General features: G+C 42.8%; 1 protein-coding gene across 1 annotated transcript in view; it reads left to right on the forward strand.

Annotated features, from left to right (window-relative positions):
- TMPRSS15 (transmembrane serine protease 15) overlaps positions 1-18,662 on the forward strand; it is a 158,409-nt gene that overhangs the window by 104,850 nt on the left and 34,897 nt on the right. The window contains exons 13-14 of the mRNA XM_060235273.1: positions 6,923-7,064; positions 15,122-15,211. Of these exons, the coding sequence (XP_060091256.1) occupies positions 6,923-7,064; positions 15,122-15,211 (232 nt within the window). The remainder of the gene's footprint in view (positions 1-6,922; positions 7,065-15,121; positions 15,212-18,662) is intronic.

Below are 18,662 nucleotides of genomic sequence, written 5' to 3' on the forward strand. Positions count from 1 at the left end.
TGTTGTGTCCATTTGATTCAAACATTCACATCAGCATAAAATAATATCAGTTAGTCTTATCTGGGTACAGTCTGTCAAAAACAAAACACTTGAAGCTAGGAAATTATATGTAGCTGGCAGCTTATATTATTATCATGTTGGAACACTAAGATTTCTATCTGTCCTAGATCAACCTACCAGTTTTATCACTAATTAAGCCTTCCTGCTAAATCTATGAAAATGTCAGAATATATCCCTAACCAGGGGCAATTTTGTAGAAAAAGCTTTCCAGGAACTCATTAGCATAATTTATTTGTATAAATTATTTGCATAGGCCACACCCCATGACATCACCGGAAGTGTGTCAGAAGGCAACACCCACCACTCAGGCTCCACCTCAAAATCTACAGGTATTTCCCAAATCAGAGTTGGCAATCTGGAGAAAAATTGTTTCAAAAGCACAAAGAAAACAGTTGAGATGTTACATGATTTCAATATATAATAATAATAATAATAATAATTTTTTATTTCTATCCCGCCCTCCCCGCCGGGGCAGGCTCAGGGCGGCTCACAACATAAAACACACATTACATCAATTATACTTATAAAATAGTTAAAACAATTACAGAATATTAAAATTAACATAACAGTATGGCGTTAAAACAGGTTTCAATAAATTTCAGAAGTAAAAACATTTCAGGAATAAAAGCATTTCTAGCAGCATATCTAGATTTGTCACAGTTTTTCGCTAGTTGAAGGCCATCTTGAAAAGGTGGGTCTTACAGGCCCTATGGAATCCCTCTAAACATCGTAGGGCCCTCACCTCCTCAAGGAGTTGGTTCCACAGTAATGGAGCAGTAATAGAGAAGGCCCGGTCCCGGGTGGCTTTCAGTCTGGCCTCCCTTGGCCCAGGGATATTCAACTGGTTTTTCCCAGATGACCTCAGTGCCCTCTGGGGCTCATATGGGGAGAGACGGTCCCTTAGGTAGGTAGGTCCTCGGCCATATAGGGCTTTAAAGGTAATAACCAGCACCTTGTAGCGAACTCGGTATGCCACTGGCAACCAGTGCAGTCCGCGCAGCCCCGGCTGTATGTGCTCCCACCTTGGGAGCCCCAACAACAGCCTAGCCGCCGCGTTCTGCACCAGCTGTAGCCGCCGAATTCGGCACAAGGGCAGCCCCATGTAGAGGGCGTTGCAGTAGTCCAGTCTCGAGGTGACCGTAGCATGGATCACTGTTGCTAGGTCGCGGCGCTCTAGGAAGGGGGCCAACTGCTTCGCCCGACGAAGATGAAAGAACGCGGACTTGGCAGCGGCCGCTAACATTTATCAGAGGGCATGCATGGCCTGTCAAGTTACTTTTGGGGAAAAGAAAGATGGGGGACAGATGACAGGGAGAGATAGAGAAAGGAAGGAGGGGGTGAGGGGGGTGAGAGACAGAATGGAGGGGAGAGAGGCTTCTCAGTCTGCACTCCACACACAGGGAAATTATCTGGCTGTTAAGTTTGCAACAGCTCTTGAAACCAACCCTTTTCTGGACAGTATTTGTAGTAGTGCCTGGGACTTGCCATTTCTTTCTGTCTTACACCATTTTTCTTTCACGGTTAATTTTATTTTGCACTAATTTGATTGGTCCAGTAAAAGGCCTTACATTGATTTTATTCTTGTTTCTGTAATTTTATTTTTCCGGTAACAAGATGGGGCTTTTTTAGTCTGCCTTTTTCTCATACTGATTATCACAGTGTTTTTTTCCTGCTCCTTTTATTGTTTCTGCTTCACCATTTCACATTGCTTCAACAGCTGTCTTGTAAGTTCTGGGTACCCTATGCTGAAGGGCAGTATATGCCTTTCCCATCCTATCTCTTGGAGAGATAGGGCAGCCCACTTCCTCCATAAAGAAGTAAAAAGCCCTCCATCCTCTCCCCTGGAGAACTGAACCTGATTTGTGAGGAAATTTCCAAGAAAGTCCTGGAGACTGCCTCTTCAGGTGCAGGGGAAAGAGATCTATCTCTTGGAGAGAAAGGGCAGCCTACTTCCTTCAAAATGTGTGTGTGTGGGGGGGGAGGAAGCCCTCAGTCCTGTCTCCTGGGGAACTGACCTGATTTGTGGGGAAATCTCCAGGAAAGTCCAGAGGCTGGCTCCTTTGCTGAGAGAGAGAGGGGATGGGAAAAGAAGATATAACCCCCCCCCCCAAACAAGATTCTAGGAAAAAAGCCCAAAGGAAAAAAGCCTAAAGGAAAAAAAAATGGACATAAATGCTCACAGGAAAAAAGCCCACATGGAAAAAAGCCCATACTGAAAGAAGTCCACATGCAAAGAAGGCCACATGGAATAGGGTTGCCAAGTCCAATTCAAGAAATATCTGGGAACTTTGGGGGTGGAGCCAGGAGCAAGGTTATGACAAGCACAATTGAACTCCAAAGGAAGTTCTGGCCATCACATCTAAAGGGACCACGCTCCTTTAAAATGCCTTCCCTCCATAGGAAATAATGAAGGATAGGGGCACCTCCTTTTGGGGCTCATAGAATTGGACCCTCCGGTCCAATTCTTTTGAAACATGGAGGGTATTTTGGGGAGAGGCACTGGATGCTATGCTGCAGATTTGGTACATCTACCTCAAAAAACAGCCCACCCCACCCCCAGAGCCCCAGATACCTGTGGATCAATTCTCCATTATACCATTTTTTATTAATTCCAACTATGTTTATTGATTTCTTCCTTAAACTCCACTAAACCAGGGGTGGCCAACGGTAGCTCTCCAGATGTTTTTTGCCAACAACTCCCATCAGCCCCAGCCATTGGCCATGCTGGCTAGGGCTGATGGAAGTTGTAGGCAAAAAACATCTGGAGAGCTACTGTTGGCCACCCCTGCAAAACCTTTGAGGTGACAGATCTGGAATCAATAGCTTCATTATTTCAAACATTATATTATAGGTGTCCATGTTCCTTTTTTTGAAGTAAAATGTAAATACATGGTAGATATGAATTACCCATCTTGGTATGCCATGTGTACAGCTGGGAAAACATATTTGGCACTTTATCAAAGGTTCCATCTCCATAGATGGTATATTTGTTTAATTCAAGAATAAGATCTCTGTCATCTAAAACCAGAATTCTGTCTGGATTTTTCCACACCGGAATCGTGAAGTATCAGTTGTTTGCAGTTGTGTGCAGGTGTTTAAGAACAGTCTCCAAAGGCTGAAAGTGAATTAATCACCTGAGACACAGTCTGGTGTAGTGTTAAGCACATGGACTAATCTGGGAGAACTGGGTTTGATTCCCCACTCCTTTACATGCACCTGCTGGTGCAACCTTGAGTCAGCCACCAATCCTCTCAGAGCTGCTCTCTCAAGACCAGTTCCCAAAAGAGCTCTCTTAGCCCCACCCACCTATCTCAACTTGTGGGGAGGGAAGAGAAGGGAAAGGAGATTGTAAGGCACTCTGAGACTCCAAGTGAAGGGTGGGGTACAAATCCAATCTTCTTCTTCTTCTCAAAGCAGATATTGATTTGCCACTTGAACCACTAAAAATTCTTTAAAGTTGTATATTCTTAAAAAGCTTTAACAATTCTTAGAAGCTTTAGTACTATTTCCAGTTGCTAACTCTTTGAAGGAACAGTATTTGTGACTTTGCCATGTATCCATATTACATAGTAGCAGAATTTAATTGTTTATAGCAATAACTCAAGTATAGAATCAGTGACTTGGCAACAGTTAGAGAGATGCTTAGGAAGAATAATCATGCATAATACCATGCAGAGTGCTGGTGAAAAATCCCCCATTTATGTAATATTATTCCTGTGAAAACTGACATCACAGGCTCTAACTTGGTTTTCCACATAGTCTAAGATCTCAACAGAGTATGTGCACCTTCAACTGTATGCATGCAGGTTCTGTACAAGTGCTCAGTGAAGGATTACTACAAGATATTTTATCTCTCTCCCACCACACAAGCAGCCAGCACAGCACCCTTCTTGTTCTTTCTAACGGGAATAGGAAAATGAAGGGAAAACAACGAAGAATTATAGCAAGAGTCTGCAACCTTGATTTACTTGCAGACATTTTTGGATTTGGGGGAATAGTAGGCTTGCCAATCCCCAGGTCCCCAGCACAACCATTTCACCAGGTTTCCTTGGAATGAACTGAGCAATGATTTCTATAAAGACTGGATTGATTCTTGGTGAACACATTCCCTATTTTGTTAAGGACTAATTGTATGGTCTTTCATGAACTAATATATGCTTTTGTAATTCTTGTATTGTTTAGTGAGTTTGTTGGTTGTACGGAGGCTGGTTTTCACGGAAAGCCTTGTGCTTTGGATTTCTCTGCCTATAATTGCTGTGATTCTTTTTGTGGGTTGCACAATCCCCAGGTCCCAGCAGGGGTTCTTCCACTTTCCCAGGCTCCTTCCTGCTCCCAGTCAGCTAGTCGGCAGGAAGAAGCCCCGCCCCCACAGGCATCATGTACCTTTCCACCTCCAGAGGTTTCAGACTCCACTTGGAAAGGCTTCCTCATGGAATGGTGTGTCTGTGTCTTTAAAGCTGAATAGGGGTGGAGGAGGCAGAACAACATGGCTGCTCCCAGTGGCTGTGACAGCAACCCAGACTCTCTGTTGGTTGCACAATCTTTTCAGAGGTCGTTTGCATAGGCAAGGTATACTTGAACCTTTCGTTGCTCTGTGTTACCTTGAAGAAGTTGGAATTTCGGCAACTCATGAGTAAAGATGCCAACCCCCAGGTGGGTATATTATATTATGTCATATAATGAACAGCATACAAAAATAAGCATACATTCATACATTCAGAAATTAAAGCCAAACAAGAGTCTCAAGTACAATATTTCAGGGAGGACCCCTCAAAGTCTCTCAATTTTCCAAATAGAGTACTAAGACTCAACAATAAAGTTCCACAGGAGTCCCTCCGTTGCTTGTTGGCTTCCGAAGGAAAAATTCTTGCCTTCATGCAAACACCGGTTTTAATTGCTTTCTGCTGCTCCTGCAGCTTCCTCATAAGCCAACTGTAAACAACAGACGGTAAAAACAGCCTCTACAAAAAAAAGCAATATTGACAAAAACATACAAAAACAGTTGATACAACAACCTGAAAATTCTAGCCAAGTTCTCTCTCAAACGCCCATTTCAGTATCTTAATTGACGGCTTAATCTAACTGAGCACACGGATTTTTTTAAAAAGACGGTCACAGCTGTTGTTAATCAGCCATTTAAAAGAGACATAGTCCAAATATAACGACATACCCCAGAAACAACAAACACTATATATAACAGGAAAGATCATTGTATTGATTAAGACCAAAGGGTTCAATATGTAATGTAATGTAATTTAATGTAATGTAATGTAATGTAAAATTTTATTTATATCCCGCCCTCCCCCGCCGAAGCAGGCTCAGGGCGGCTAACAACACTTCAAGTAAACAATACAGTAATAAAAACATTAAATTCGCATTAAAATAGTGTTTAGACGATGTATCCACCTTGCCTCTTTTTGTAACATAGTCCTTTGAAAATCTGCTGTTTTTACTGGTCACGTTGTTTACAGTTGGCTTATGAGGAAGCTGCAGGAGCAGCGGAAAGCAATTAAAACTGGTGTTTGCGTGAAGGCAAGAATCTTTCCTTCGGAAGCCAACAAGCAACGGAGGGACTCCTGTGGAACTTTATTGTTGAGTCTTAGTACTCTGTTTGGAAAATTGAGACACTTTGAGGGGTCCTCCCTGAAATATTGTACTTGAGACTCTTATTTGGCTTTAATTTCTGAATGTATGCTTACTTTTGTATGCTGTTCATTATATGACATAATATAATATACTTAATTTTGTACAAACTATTCAAGAGTGTGTTTTGCACAATATTTTTGATATGTTTGTATTCCATATATTGTGCTGCCATTGTTCTTTTGCAATCCCCAGGTGGGAGTAGGAACTTCCTCCGCTTCAGAGCCATCAGAAATGGGGTGGGGGGGAAGAATGTCTGCTGGGCACTTCATTATTCCCTATGGAGATCTATTCCCATAGGGTATAATGGGGAATTGATCTGGGGGAATCTGGGGCTCTGGAGAGGCTGTGTTTTGAGGTAGAGGCACCAAATTCTCAGCATAGCATCTGATGACTCTCCTCAAAATGCTCTCCAAGTTTCAAAAAGATTGGACTAGGGGGTCCAATTCTATGAGCCCCAAAAGAAGGTGCCCCTATCCTTCATTATTTCTAATGTAGGGAAGGCATTTAAAAGGTGTGCGGCTCCTTTAAATGTGATGGCCAGAACTCCCTTTGGAGTTCAGTTGTGCTTGTCACAACTTTGTTTATGACTTAACCTCCGATGTCTCCTGGCTCCACCCCCAAAGTCCTGATATTTCTTGAATTGCACTTGGCAACCCTAGGGAATAGGGAATGGGTACCATAGCAAAAAGACTACTGTGAGATTATCAGAATAATCACAGAATGTATACCAGGGGGGCTGTGTACAATCCTAAAATTCTGGTAGATCCACAAAATTTTAGGAGGTTCCAAGCTAAGCATATTGCTATAATAGAGGCAGCTGTTTCCCTGCAGATGTAAAGGTGATACCTACAGGTTCTCTGAAATACCTCTTACTCCAATGAAGTAGAAGAAAGCCAGTAAAGATGGCTACCATTGTGCCCATGTCGGAGATCACTGAATTATACTGTTCATCTATGTATGCTGTATAATTTTAATATTATTTTGCTCATCTATTTTAATAGTCTAGTTCCTTATTAAATTCCATGTAACCAACTGTAAAAAAACTTAATGCCAACTGCACAAAATGTCGCCAGCTGTGTGTTAGAATAAACTTTTTTGCTTCTTTTGGTGATGCCCTCCCCAATATGTACTATATACATACTTCATTTCTGTACAGGGCTTACTTACTAAATCTCAACTGAAAGGGTTGGTGCAATTTTTGTGATTCTTTTTCCAGGTTGCTTTTGATGCCATTAAAAGACCAGGGTGGGATGACATTGCCATTGATGACATAGGATTAACAAATGGACACTGCACAGAAAGTCCTTATCCAGAACCTACTCGCATCCCCACAGTACCTACAACCCCCCTTCTACCCAGTAAGTTTAATTTGCAAGTTTTTTTAATTTTAATTTTTAAAATAATCTGTTGGAGCAGATTTGGAAATTCTTGGTAGCAAAAGGATAATCAGTGTCAAAAAATGCAATATTTGATGAAACAATGGGACTTCCTGCCCTGGCATGCTGATTTTCTCCTGCCTAATTTTCTTGCACTCTGTTTTTCTGCATCCTGCATTCCAGATCCTGTCATGTGGGAGGTTTGGGCCAGGGGAACATGCCAGGAGCAAATATACTACCTTTTTCCAAAATGTTTAACTTGTAGCTGTGTTCGGTGGAGTCTCATCACTGTCAAGCATGTTATTTCTGAACATTGTATTACCTATATTTCTCTCATCTAACCTTACCCCCTCTCCCCCTTTCTTTCTTTTCTTCTATCCTCACCATGCATAATAAATCTCACCAGCTCAGGATGTGTCAGTAACCTTGTAATATAAATGTAAATGCCTCTCCCACAGGTTCTCACCAAAAGGGCTTATCAATATGGGAAGAATGTATGAGAACAGGAGATGTTGCCATTCCGTAGTGACCAAAGAGATAGTTGCTTGTAGCCTTTGAACCCTCAATGCACTTTACATCCTGATATTATTCTTTTGAAGTTATCTGTAATCCCTGCCTTTGAAGTAACCTTTAAGTTGCTATGCAAAGTAACAACCTATATTTCTTCCAAGGTTTCTGTCCTTGGAGCAAGTCATAGAGTTTCAAATAAAATGAGTCTTTGATTTAAAGAAAAGCTTGATTATTCTGAAATATTGATGCTTGACAATCACTTTATCTGCACTACATTTGCCCTCTTGACTTATGTGTAGGCTACTGACATCGTAGACTGATGCAAATTTATCTGTGACATCAATTTATATAGCATCATTAATGTAAAATTCTAAAGAAACCATTCCATTAATTATATTTCCTAACAATATGATGTTCACTGAAATGTGACTGAAAGCACTGAAACACTATGACTTGTAACATGGACTAAAAATCCTTTAATCAAATTCATTCATTTCCAGTGTTGTTTGCTATTGCTGTGATAGATATTGAAAGTCTTCCAGCTGATGATGCACAAGGGTAATTTTATCAATTTTAGGGGGAAATGTTGTATGTAATAAAAATCTAATAAATTGGCAAATAGCAACAAGAGAAGCAAAAATACAAGGACAGCAATATATATGTTCATGAAGCAGATAATGAGGTTCGGAAGCAAGATTAGATTGCTTTATATAATGAAATAATGACGCAGCCTGTATTAACTCAGGCTGGGAAAAGCTGGCTACTATGTCTCATTTTATTAGCATCCTTCTACAGCTAAGACATGTTGAAAACAATTTTCCCAATACAGCGATCAAAAATCCTGAATACTATCAAATTCAATAGCTCAACTTGTCACGGTTTTATCATTCTATTGCTATGATTAACAATATCCTGCCAAAAACAACAGAGAACCCAAATTCGCTCTAGCAAATTACAATAGCAATTGGCAGTAGTCCAGCATGCAGAGGTAAAAGTAAAATTTCCATGACTTTTAATGGGGTTACTCTATGGCTCTATTTTTTTTTAAAAAAAAACCAAGCAAACAAACAAACCTTCTGCTTCCCAGTATCACTAATACATCACAATTTTTAAACTTCCATGTAGGCTTTTTTTTAATGATGTCATTTTGTGATACTGGCCTTATACATGTCAGTTTCCCAAAATTACAGTTCCCTGGGTAAGAGGAATGTAAATATCTTACCCAGGGCTGCTTTGAATATTAAAAGACTATAAGTGTTTTACATACTACAAAAGTCCTTAGAGATACTTAGAGCGCAATCCGGGGGGGGGGGGGGGCACAAAATCTTTTGGGAGCAGACGAGCTGGTATGTGGGCGCAGGAAGGGTTTGCACCAATGTACAGACCGGCGCCACCCCAGCGGAGGGGAGTTCCATGGATGGGGGGACACCCGAGCACCGCTCCATTCAAGGGCAGCGGCGCCTGAGGGCTGTGCTGAGCATCAGTGAAAGTGAGGCAGAGCGCAGTGTTCAGGCGGAGGAGGGGGTGGAGTTGGGGGTGCGGCCAGACTTAGGTGGCTTCCTGAGCAGTTTGGCCCATGACACCCCCTCTCTGAGAGGCGCAACTTTACGCCTGCAAAAACGGCGGTGTGCCCCATAGGCACTCGTTGAAACCAAAAACAAAGGTTACCTCCTCCTCTGTGGAAGCTCGCAAACCCTTTAGGGAGCAGTGTGATTGCCTTGCCAATCCCCTCGCGCCTCGGGCTGATGAGCCCCCTCCCCAGCACCCAATTGTGATCTCCCCTCTCCTAGAAATACTTTCGCTCTGACCTTGCACAACTCAGTTGTTAGGGAGAGGAGTGCATGGCAGGAAGCTCTGCCGGTGAGCTCCCTGATATCCAGAAATACACCCCTGTACTGATTCCCAAGCCATGCACCCCTGGAATGTGATATTGCAATGTAACCCTATATTGGGGTATTGATTTATGACACAATGATCTCTGATTGGATATTCCACATATGACACTCTGATTTTCCATTGGTGTGACACTCTGCTTCCTCATTGGGTAGTTGAATTGCTTGATGTGACGTAATTTACCCTAGAAAACAGGCAATCCCACCTGTCAGGATTAGGAAAAAAAGAAGAAGGAAAGAGAGCGAATTCCTCCATCCTCTCCTCCCTCCATCCCTTCCTGCCCTCACCCCCCTCCCTTCTCAAGAGAAATCTCCCTCCAGAGGCCTTGTGTTTTCCTCTGACTGAGCCTACCCTGCAAGATCTAGGTATTGTATCACCTCCCCCCATCCATACTTATTCAGCTAACCACTGTATTCCTCTTGTATGCTTGAAATGGATTGGGATGTAACTATTTGAAAACCTATACCTATAATAAAATCCATTATTAACCAAAGGATTTTCAGTGGTTTATCTCCGTAAACATTGACAGAGATCCTCGCTCACTTCACTATGAAAAGCTCACCATTTTGAGCAAAGAAATATTAATATTCCCCAGTAAAAAGTTAGTTGAGGTGTAACATCCCGGCCATACAGTCTTAGAGTGAGGGACAGGCAGGCACGTTGGTGACGGGTTTTGCACCTTGCGGTTGCTTTGACAGTATCTTTGACTTGTAAGGAGGAGAGAAAGATCTCCCCCCTGGGGCTAACTGCTCTTGTTTCCAAGTCTCCACAGGTTCCAAACTCTCAGAGTCTCTGCATGTGAGGACTGTCGCCCATGGCTGGGTAAGTTCCACTGTCCCCCCTGCCTCTTCCTCCCCTCGCTCTTGACCGCTCGGTGTGCGAGCGTCTCTGGCACTTGAACCAGGTAGTGGGCTTCGGCAGGGGGCATTTGCTGACCCCGCTCCCCTGTGCTGCAGCCTGCTCCCTTCCCTTAGTCTGCCCTCTGCTGCGTTCCCAACCCCTGGCAGGGCACGGGGTGTATGTGTGTGGCAGCTGCCCCGTTGCAGGAAGGTGTGTCAGAGACTGTCCCTTTAAGAGACCGCCCAGCTGAAATACAGCCCACTCTTCCAGCTTCCACCCCTGCAGGTGCTCTTGATCTCTATCTCTGTTTTGCAGGTGGGACTCTAACACAGAGGCTTCTGTGTGTGCTGCTCCACTGCTCCCCACTCCCTCAGCTGTTTCTGCCCACCACTCGGAATGTAGCCCTGCCCACAGCGAGATTGCCCAGAGCGTACCAGGGAGACTGTTGCACTCTGTTCTGGAAAAAATAAAGTTTGAGCTGTGCCCTCTGTTGTCTCTCCCACTTGGCATCTGCTGCACGTTCACTGGGCAACCACCCCCCTGTCAGTGGCCTCTCTGAGGAAATACCTGGGAGGGTGGGCAGACTTGGTTTGGGGGGGGCGGTCTATGAGCCACCACACTACCCACCGCATGGCTGGACAGGGGAGGCGAGTGCCACCCCTCAGCCTGCCTGGGCTGAAAGCCTACCCTACCCTACCCCACAGGGCTGCTGTGCACATGACACTAAGGGGGGGCTGATGAAGTGGACTCAGAGTTCTGTGGCTGATGCACTCACACTCTGAGTTCTGCGGACCCTGGGGGAGGTGTTCCATGCACATGGCAGGGGGCATCAGGGCAGCACAGGGCATCTCAGGGTTGGGAGATGTCTGCTGCTGGGCTGCTCACTCCCAGACACACATTCCAGCCACTGTCTATGACAGCGAACTCCTACACTTGGTACTTCCTGCTTGTCTGCCTGCCATTGGCAGAGTCTCTGACAGCGGAAGGGTGTGAGGGGATTGACAGCTTCTTTGTGGTCCCATGCAGGCCTGTCTTGCCCCCACCCCCACCTCACCACCAAGCTGGGCTTCTCGTGCACGCATGCCCAGCCTCACTCCTGTTCCCTCCCCTTGATGGTGGGCCATCTCTCCCTTGCCTGTGATGGTCTGTGCATCATTGGTTCTGTTCTCTGTTTGGGGGCGGGTTGGAGATGGCTATCAGCCTCTCTGGGGCTGCCTCTCCCCATCCCTGACTGTCATGAGCCGCAGTGCATGCACCAGGACTGGCCAATGGGGGGAGGTGGGCTGGCCCTCCCCTCCGGCTGCCTCCACCTCCCTTCTGTGCTTCTGCCAGTGGCATTGCCATGGTGACCGTCTCCCTCACGGCAAGCTATGCGTCTCCCCTTCTCACACTCCAGTGTGCCGAAGTCCTCAGGAAGTCTACTTGTGGCGCGGCAACTACGCCATGGCCAGCTGCCCCTTATCTCTGGGCTGTTAATAATAGTGTTTGCATACTATGAACTTTGATTGGAATGCCTTTTCCTTGCTGCATTCCTTTTCCAGCAGAATTTTTTTTATATAAGCAACTCCAAAGCTTCACCTGAACATTGGAGGAACCCTCAGGAATAGTTTTATTTGTGGTGTACTGGGTTGTGGCTACAGGGGAAACTGAGCAAAACAACATCCTACTTTTTCCAAACTCTTCAAAAAATGAAGAGCTTACACATCCCTCCCCAAGACCCCTTCCTCATCAGGTGTGGCTTGAGAGGTGGCTGAAATTGTTCCAGTGGAAAGTGGCTTAAGGCTTCCATGAATTCTATATTAATTCATAGTTCACAGGATATAAACCAAGAGCAGTAATAGCAACAACAATTATACAACATCATTTTAAAAATCATTTGATACTAATCTGGATATAAAGTCATGTAAAAATCACCTGCAAGAGGCAAGAGGAATTAGCTAAAGCTGTCTGCATGAAAATTATGTGGTTCCCACCGGAAGCAGGCTGAACCGCCATGCAGACGGGGACCGTTTTGCCTCCTCATGAGGAGGAAGAGTGGGCAGGGCATGATGGGAGTTCAGGGCAGAGCTTACACGCCAACACAGCTAGCTCTGCTTCCGCTCCTTCAGTCTTCGCCTTGTGCTCGGCCCACCCTCCTACCCTTAGTGCAGTGTGGGCAAGAGCTGGTTGGTCTTATTATGTGGGACCAGGTAGGAATTTTTTCGTATCTTCCTGTTTGGCTATGGTAAGATGTGTTTTTCACCTACCTCACACTGCTGACAGAAGGACTGTGGAATTGGCTGGGATGTGGCTGGTTAAATAGGTTGGTCACTTTCTAGTTTTCTGGGTTTTTGCCTAACTTCCATTATGCAGCTCGATAAGCACCATTAGCACTCCAGTTTTGGGGCATGGGGGTCCAGCTAAATAATTCCTGGCTCATGCGGACTGGTTGAGTGATGAAGTGGACTGCCTTGGGTTTGCCTGGATTGATCTGCCCTCCAGCCATGTGGCTACGGTTGGAACTCCAGGGCACGACCTTTGCTATGCCAGCCGGGTACAAGCCATTCATTTGGCTATACCTAGGGGCAGGGTGGCTTGCCCATCATGCAGCAGGGGAGGGGTGTTTGTCCCCTGGTCCTGCCATGCTGCCTGTTATATTTATAGCCCTTGCTGTTATATTAATAAAGAAAGTGGCCCTTTAGTTACCCAAACCCTTGTGTCCGTCTCTTTCTTCCGTCTGTGAGGGCAATAGTAACGGCACATGATTTCTTCTATTTTTTTTTTTTTTCTATAACATCACACAACAGATGGTACTATTCCATGTTGTTAATTCTAACAACAGCATGACAGCAATAAGTGGCACTCTTCTGAGCTATTTGGCTCTTTAGTACCCAAAACATATTACCAAAATGAAAGTTGGAATTGGGGTTTGAAGTGAATATTGCAATTGGTAAAGCTGTCCCTCTTGTAAATAGACACAACATCCCCATAGAATACTCTAGATCTGAAGAGCTAGGGCTGCTATTTTCATGTTGGCCACATTCAGAAGTACTAGGCCAACATTAAACTAGCCTGCACACACCCCAGCTTGTAACTGTGCTTGGGTATACATCTCACTCTTTCCCCAAATCTTTTGCACAAAGAATCCTGTTTGGACACTGTGGCTTATCATGATGAATGAATGAAGGTGCACAGATTAACTGGAACAGTTTCCCACACTCTGTTATTGTAAATGTGAATATTTTAAACACAGAGACATGCATGCAGACTACCTGTTTTAGTGCATGAATTTCCAACTGCTACTCCTGAAGCACTGAAATTACAGAGTTTCTGCATGACCATACTCTGTTCATACGTCCTTTGGAAGTTTCTTCTAATGAATGCTGCATGTTTGATATGGGCCCTTGAATACATAGAGTAACATTGCCAGGTCTTACTTGGGTCCTGGCGGGGGAGGTCCCTCATGCACACAAAGCATGCCTGGCACAATGATGTCACCAGGACATCATCACACTGAGCACATTTCAGGGGGATGCTCTAGCATTTGGTTAAAAACTCTATGCCCCTCTTGTAAATAGACACAACATCCGCATAGAGTACTCTAGAGCACCATAGAGCTTTCATATAGCACCATAGAGTTTTCAACCCAAATGCTAAAGTGTCCCCAAAAGATGTACCCAGCGCAATGACATCACTTATGGGTGATGTCATCATGTTGGGCACGTTGGGTGCCATTGGAGCTCTTCGAGGGTAGGGATCCCCAACTGGTCAGCTTTGTGCTGGCAGGCTGGGGACCTCCAAACCAGGGAAACCTCCTCCCCCAGTGGAAGGCTGAGAAGCCTAACATAGAGGCCTGATGGGCCAACAGGTATGACATTTATTGCCAATGCATATTGGTTCATTTCTACAAATATGAATATGTAAACAAGTATCATATGGCTTTCCTCTTGATTGCTATTTGTCATGCACTTCTCTTAGTCAGATGTTACTGCTTCCTCCCCCCCCCCCAGATAACATAAACAACTATGGACCTTTGTCATTAGATGATTATTCTGAAGCTAGTATGTCTAGTAAAAGAGCATAATAGAGATGCATGAAGCCATATTATAAGACAGAAGTACTCAAATTATCATTAGCCTTAATGGTGTCATTATTGTAATGGCAGATCATGTAAGTGCTTCTGACAAGCCATTTGTACTTTCACAGCTGCTGATATATCTGTGACCAAGAATAAAAGATACCTTACCTTGGAATTTCACTTGGAATTATTCTAAAAATTAGCTCTGATATTTAAGAAATGTTTCTACTTAAAGTATAAATACTAGGGAGGCTTGCAATTTTGGTTGGTTTGTTAATGCTGATAACATAGTTTTAACTTAAAAAAAATACAGCCACAAATACAGAATCCTATTATGGCCTTATTGGCTGACTAGTCCAATCAGTGCTCAGTGCAGGAAATACAAGCTAGAGCATCCCCAACAGCTGACAGCTTATTTTCTGCATGACTTCCCCACACCATGAAATCTATTGTCAAAATTATTCATATATTAGAGTGATATTAAAAGACTTTTTTGTACACTATGAATAATTATGCTAATTCTAATAATGATCTTTAAGCTAAATAAATAAAAAGCAGAAGTAATTGTAGAATATGTCCTTATGTAGATAAAGGGGAAATAAGAGTAAGTAATTGGACCATTAAAGTTTGAATAATAGTTTTATATTTCCAAATTTTTAACACTTAAGTATTCTAACCTACAATACAATAGTCCAAAGTAAGTGTGTTGTCACTTTTGAACCTTCCTCTCCCCTTTTAGCTGACTGTGGTGGACCTTTTGATCTGTGGGAGCCAAACACTACATTTGCTTCAATGAACTATCCCAACAAATACCCCAACCTAGCTACTTGTAAGTATTATATTTTCAAAATGGAAGCAAAATTTATTAGAATAGAAGTATGAACCACACATTTTGTTTAAAGAAAATTGTACACATCCATGGAACTTTATAGAGTTTGTATCTAGATTCTATGCTATAAAACTAACAGGTGCTTAGGGAGCCTATATCAGCTGCAAGAAAGCAAGAATGTGCATTTGGAAATTAGCTAATTGAAATCTGAATAAAATCCCCTCTTCTCTTTAAGAACTTCAGTATAATTAATCTGATTATTAAAAAATAACATTTAGAAGTTGTTGAAAATCTTCATCAATAATTATTACTCTGCTTTTCAGTCACACAATGTGATGTAAAGAATATTTGTGAGGCAGTAAGGAGAGTGGTAAAGCTGCAGTACTGCAATTGGAGCCCTCTGCTCACGACCTGAGTTCAATCCCAGCAAAAGCTGGTTCAGGTAGCTGGCTCCAGGTTGACTCAGTCTTCCATCCTTCCGAGGTCGGTAAAATGAATACCCAGCTTGCTGGGGGGGAAATGTAGATGACTGGGGAAGGCAATGGCAAACCACCCCGTCAAAAGTCTGCTGTGAAAACGTTGTGAAAGCAATGTCACCCCAGAGCCAAAAACGAGAGCACAGGGAACTACCTTTACCTTTAAGGAGAGACTATGACATCACCAATTCTCTACTGAGGTATAGTTTAATCAGAATTATCTGATGTTTCCCCAAAAACATCCCTATCAGTGTTTCCAGTCAATACACTGATTCCAGAAAAGTGTTTTCTTATTTATGTAATCAGTAGGGACTTTTTTGTGTGTTGCTTGCTGTCCTGTTTGCTGCTTTCAGGTTGTACAGAGAAACTTTTTGTTTGACGTGTAGGTGATGCACTGGGGAAATAAAAGTATCGCCAGTCATCCTCATAGGAATCCCCCCCCCACATATTGATATTTTTCCAACCAGCAGATTCTGTTAGATTTAGCAGAGGAAAAGGACAAGTAACTTTTTACAGTACAATCCTAAAAAGAGATAAACCCTTCAGTGGGTTTAGGTATAGCTTCAATTAATTTAGAACATTATAACTTTGTTTAGGATTACACTGTCAGTGACTTAAATAAAGAATTACACTAGACATAATTAGGGGCTCTTTGTGTAGGTACATGAGTTGATTTGTTATGTATAAAAAAGTAGAGTGAGTTGGTCTGTTTTAAACCCCCTCCCCCCCCCCAAAAAAAAGGAGAGCATTGTTTTTCCAGCCAGGTTCACTTTTATTATTGGAGTTCAGATAAACATGTTTCAGGCACCAGAATATAGCAAGGTAAGTTGTGGGAAGGAAGGGGACTTAGCGTTTACTGATGTAAAGTTCATTTTGGTTTGCAAATAGATCCTACCATATCCATTCACTTCCTTTGCATTGGAAGATTTTTGCAAATATGTGAGGCTCCCCTCTTTATTATTATAAAATATAATACTATTATACATTTTTTGTAAACAACACTTGCTTTCTTGAGTTATCAAAGACCTCTCACTTGCCCTGTATATATGAATTTTAGTTGCCTAAAAATTGAATGCTTTCTCCTGTCTGTTGAAATGAGGCAGACAGGATACCTTTGCTGAAGGAAAGATTGCATGAAACTTACATTCCAATTAAATTGGGAAAAACATTGCAGTCAGAAATGTGTTCAGTTTGGGGGGATAAAATTTAACTGGAAAAATAAAATAAATAGTATTAATAAGTTGGATAGAGAAACTGAAGAAAAAGAAAAAATGAAAATTGAAACTGTGCACATTCCCATAAAGAATGTTATAAAAATGTTACCATATATCAAAAGGTATTTACCCAAAGGGGAGGAACAACTCTTTTTGATATCTTTCTGTCTGCCTCCATTTCCTGAATCTGACAGAATCTAAAGCATTTGTTTTGTACCGAAATTCAGTTGTGTCTCCTACTCAGCTCAGTTTACATGTAAAACACTCCAATGGGCAAGAGTTCCTCCTCCTATGTTAGAACATGATTTTTCTCTTAAACAAGTCTCCTTTCCTGGAAGTATCATCTACACTTAGTTTATTAGAGAGATAGAATACAGCCTGGGAGTTTGTCTTCATGGCATGAAATGTTTAAAAGTGCCCCAATATACTTAAGTGTTGAAACAAATGCAATCATGGGAATTATCTCAACAACAGATGTGAAAGATTTCCCTCTAAATCAGAACACTGCATAGCAGCGATTACCTTTTTAAAACACCAGGAAGAATGACTCACAGATCTTCCAGGATCATATCTGTTTTGATCCAGCATTAATTTAGAACATTACTTTATTCTTATACGCTGTTTTTGTCAAATGCTTGCAGTAAACTTACAATAAGCAGTGCAATCTTTCTACCATACATCAGTGTTTCCCATTTGCAGGGTCCTGACCCGGTACCGGGCCACGGAAGCCTCAAGACCAGGTCACAAGAAAAGCCAAAGCTAGCCCCGCCCCCAGCAAAGCATGAGCTCTGCTCCGCTTCCTTCCTTTCCCATCTCTGTGTTGTGCACAGAAAAGTTAGGCTTGAAGACTGACACAGGCTGCAAAGCCTGAGCTCCATTTTCCTTCCTCCCATCCCCCAACATCTCTGTGCTGTGCAGATAAAAGCTAGGATTGAAGACTGACACAGGCTGCAAAGCCTGAACTCCGTTTTCCTTCCTTCCATCCCCCAACATCTCTGTGTTGTGCAGATAAAAGCTAGGCTTGAAGACTGGCACCATCATCTGATGGTGAGTAAGGTTTCTTTCTTTCTTTCTTTCTTTCTTTCTTTCTTTCTTTCTTTCTTTCTTTCTTTCTTTCTTTCTTTCTTTCTTTCTTTCTTTCTTTCTTTCTTTCTTTCTTTCTTTCTTTCTTTCTTTCTTTCTCTCTCTGCAAGTGATACTCTGTCTGTATTCTTGGTGCTGGGGGGAGCAACAGTAGCAGGGCTTCTAGTGCCCTGGCCCCACTAGTGGACATTCTGGTGCTTTTGGGGCACTGTGTGAGAGAATTTTGGACTGGATGGTCCACTGGTCTGATCCAGCATGGCTTCTCTTATGTTCTTATGGTCTTTCTTTCCACTTCTTTCTTTCCACATCTTTCTTTTCTTTTCCTTCCATTTCATTCTTTCCCTTTCTTTTTTTCCCTTTCTCTTTCTTTCTTTCCTTCCATTTTACTGGATAAAACTTTTCTGTTCATCATACTGTTGTTACAGACATGAGAGCTCTGCCAATGAAAAGTTGGCACCCCTAGTTGTAGCCAGCTAGCCATTCTATGACATTTCTGTGTGAGTGAGTGAGAGTGAGAGGTGTGGGGCAGAAAGAGATTATTGGAGATTACTGCTGTATATCTCAACAGCACTGGAAATGATGGTACTACAAACTTGGCACCATTTTACTTGTCCTGCTTTTAAAAGCTGTCTGACAGCAAAATTAAACTCCTCCTGTAGATATTAAAAAGGATGAAAG

This window comes from Heteronotia binoei, chromosome 3 (genome assembly GCF_032191835.1).
Source record: "Heteronotia binoei isolate CCM8104 ecotype False Entrance Well chromosome 3, APGP_CSIRO_Hbin_v1, whole genome shotgun sequence".
Taxonomy (NCBI): Eukaryota; Metazoa; Chordata; class Lepidosauria; order Squamata; family Gekkonidae; genus Heteronotia; species Heteronotia binoei.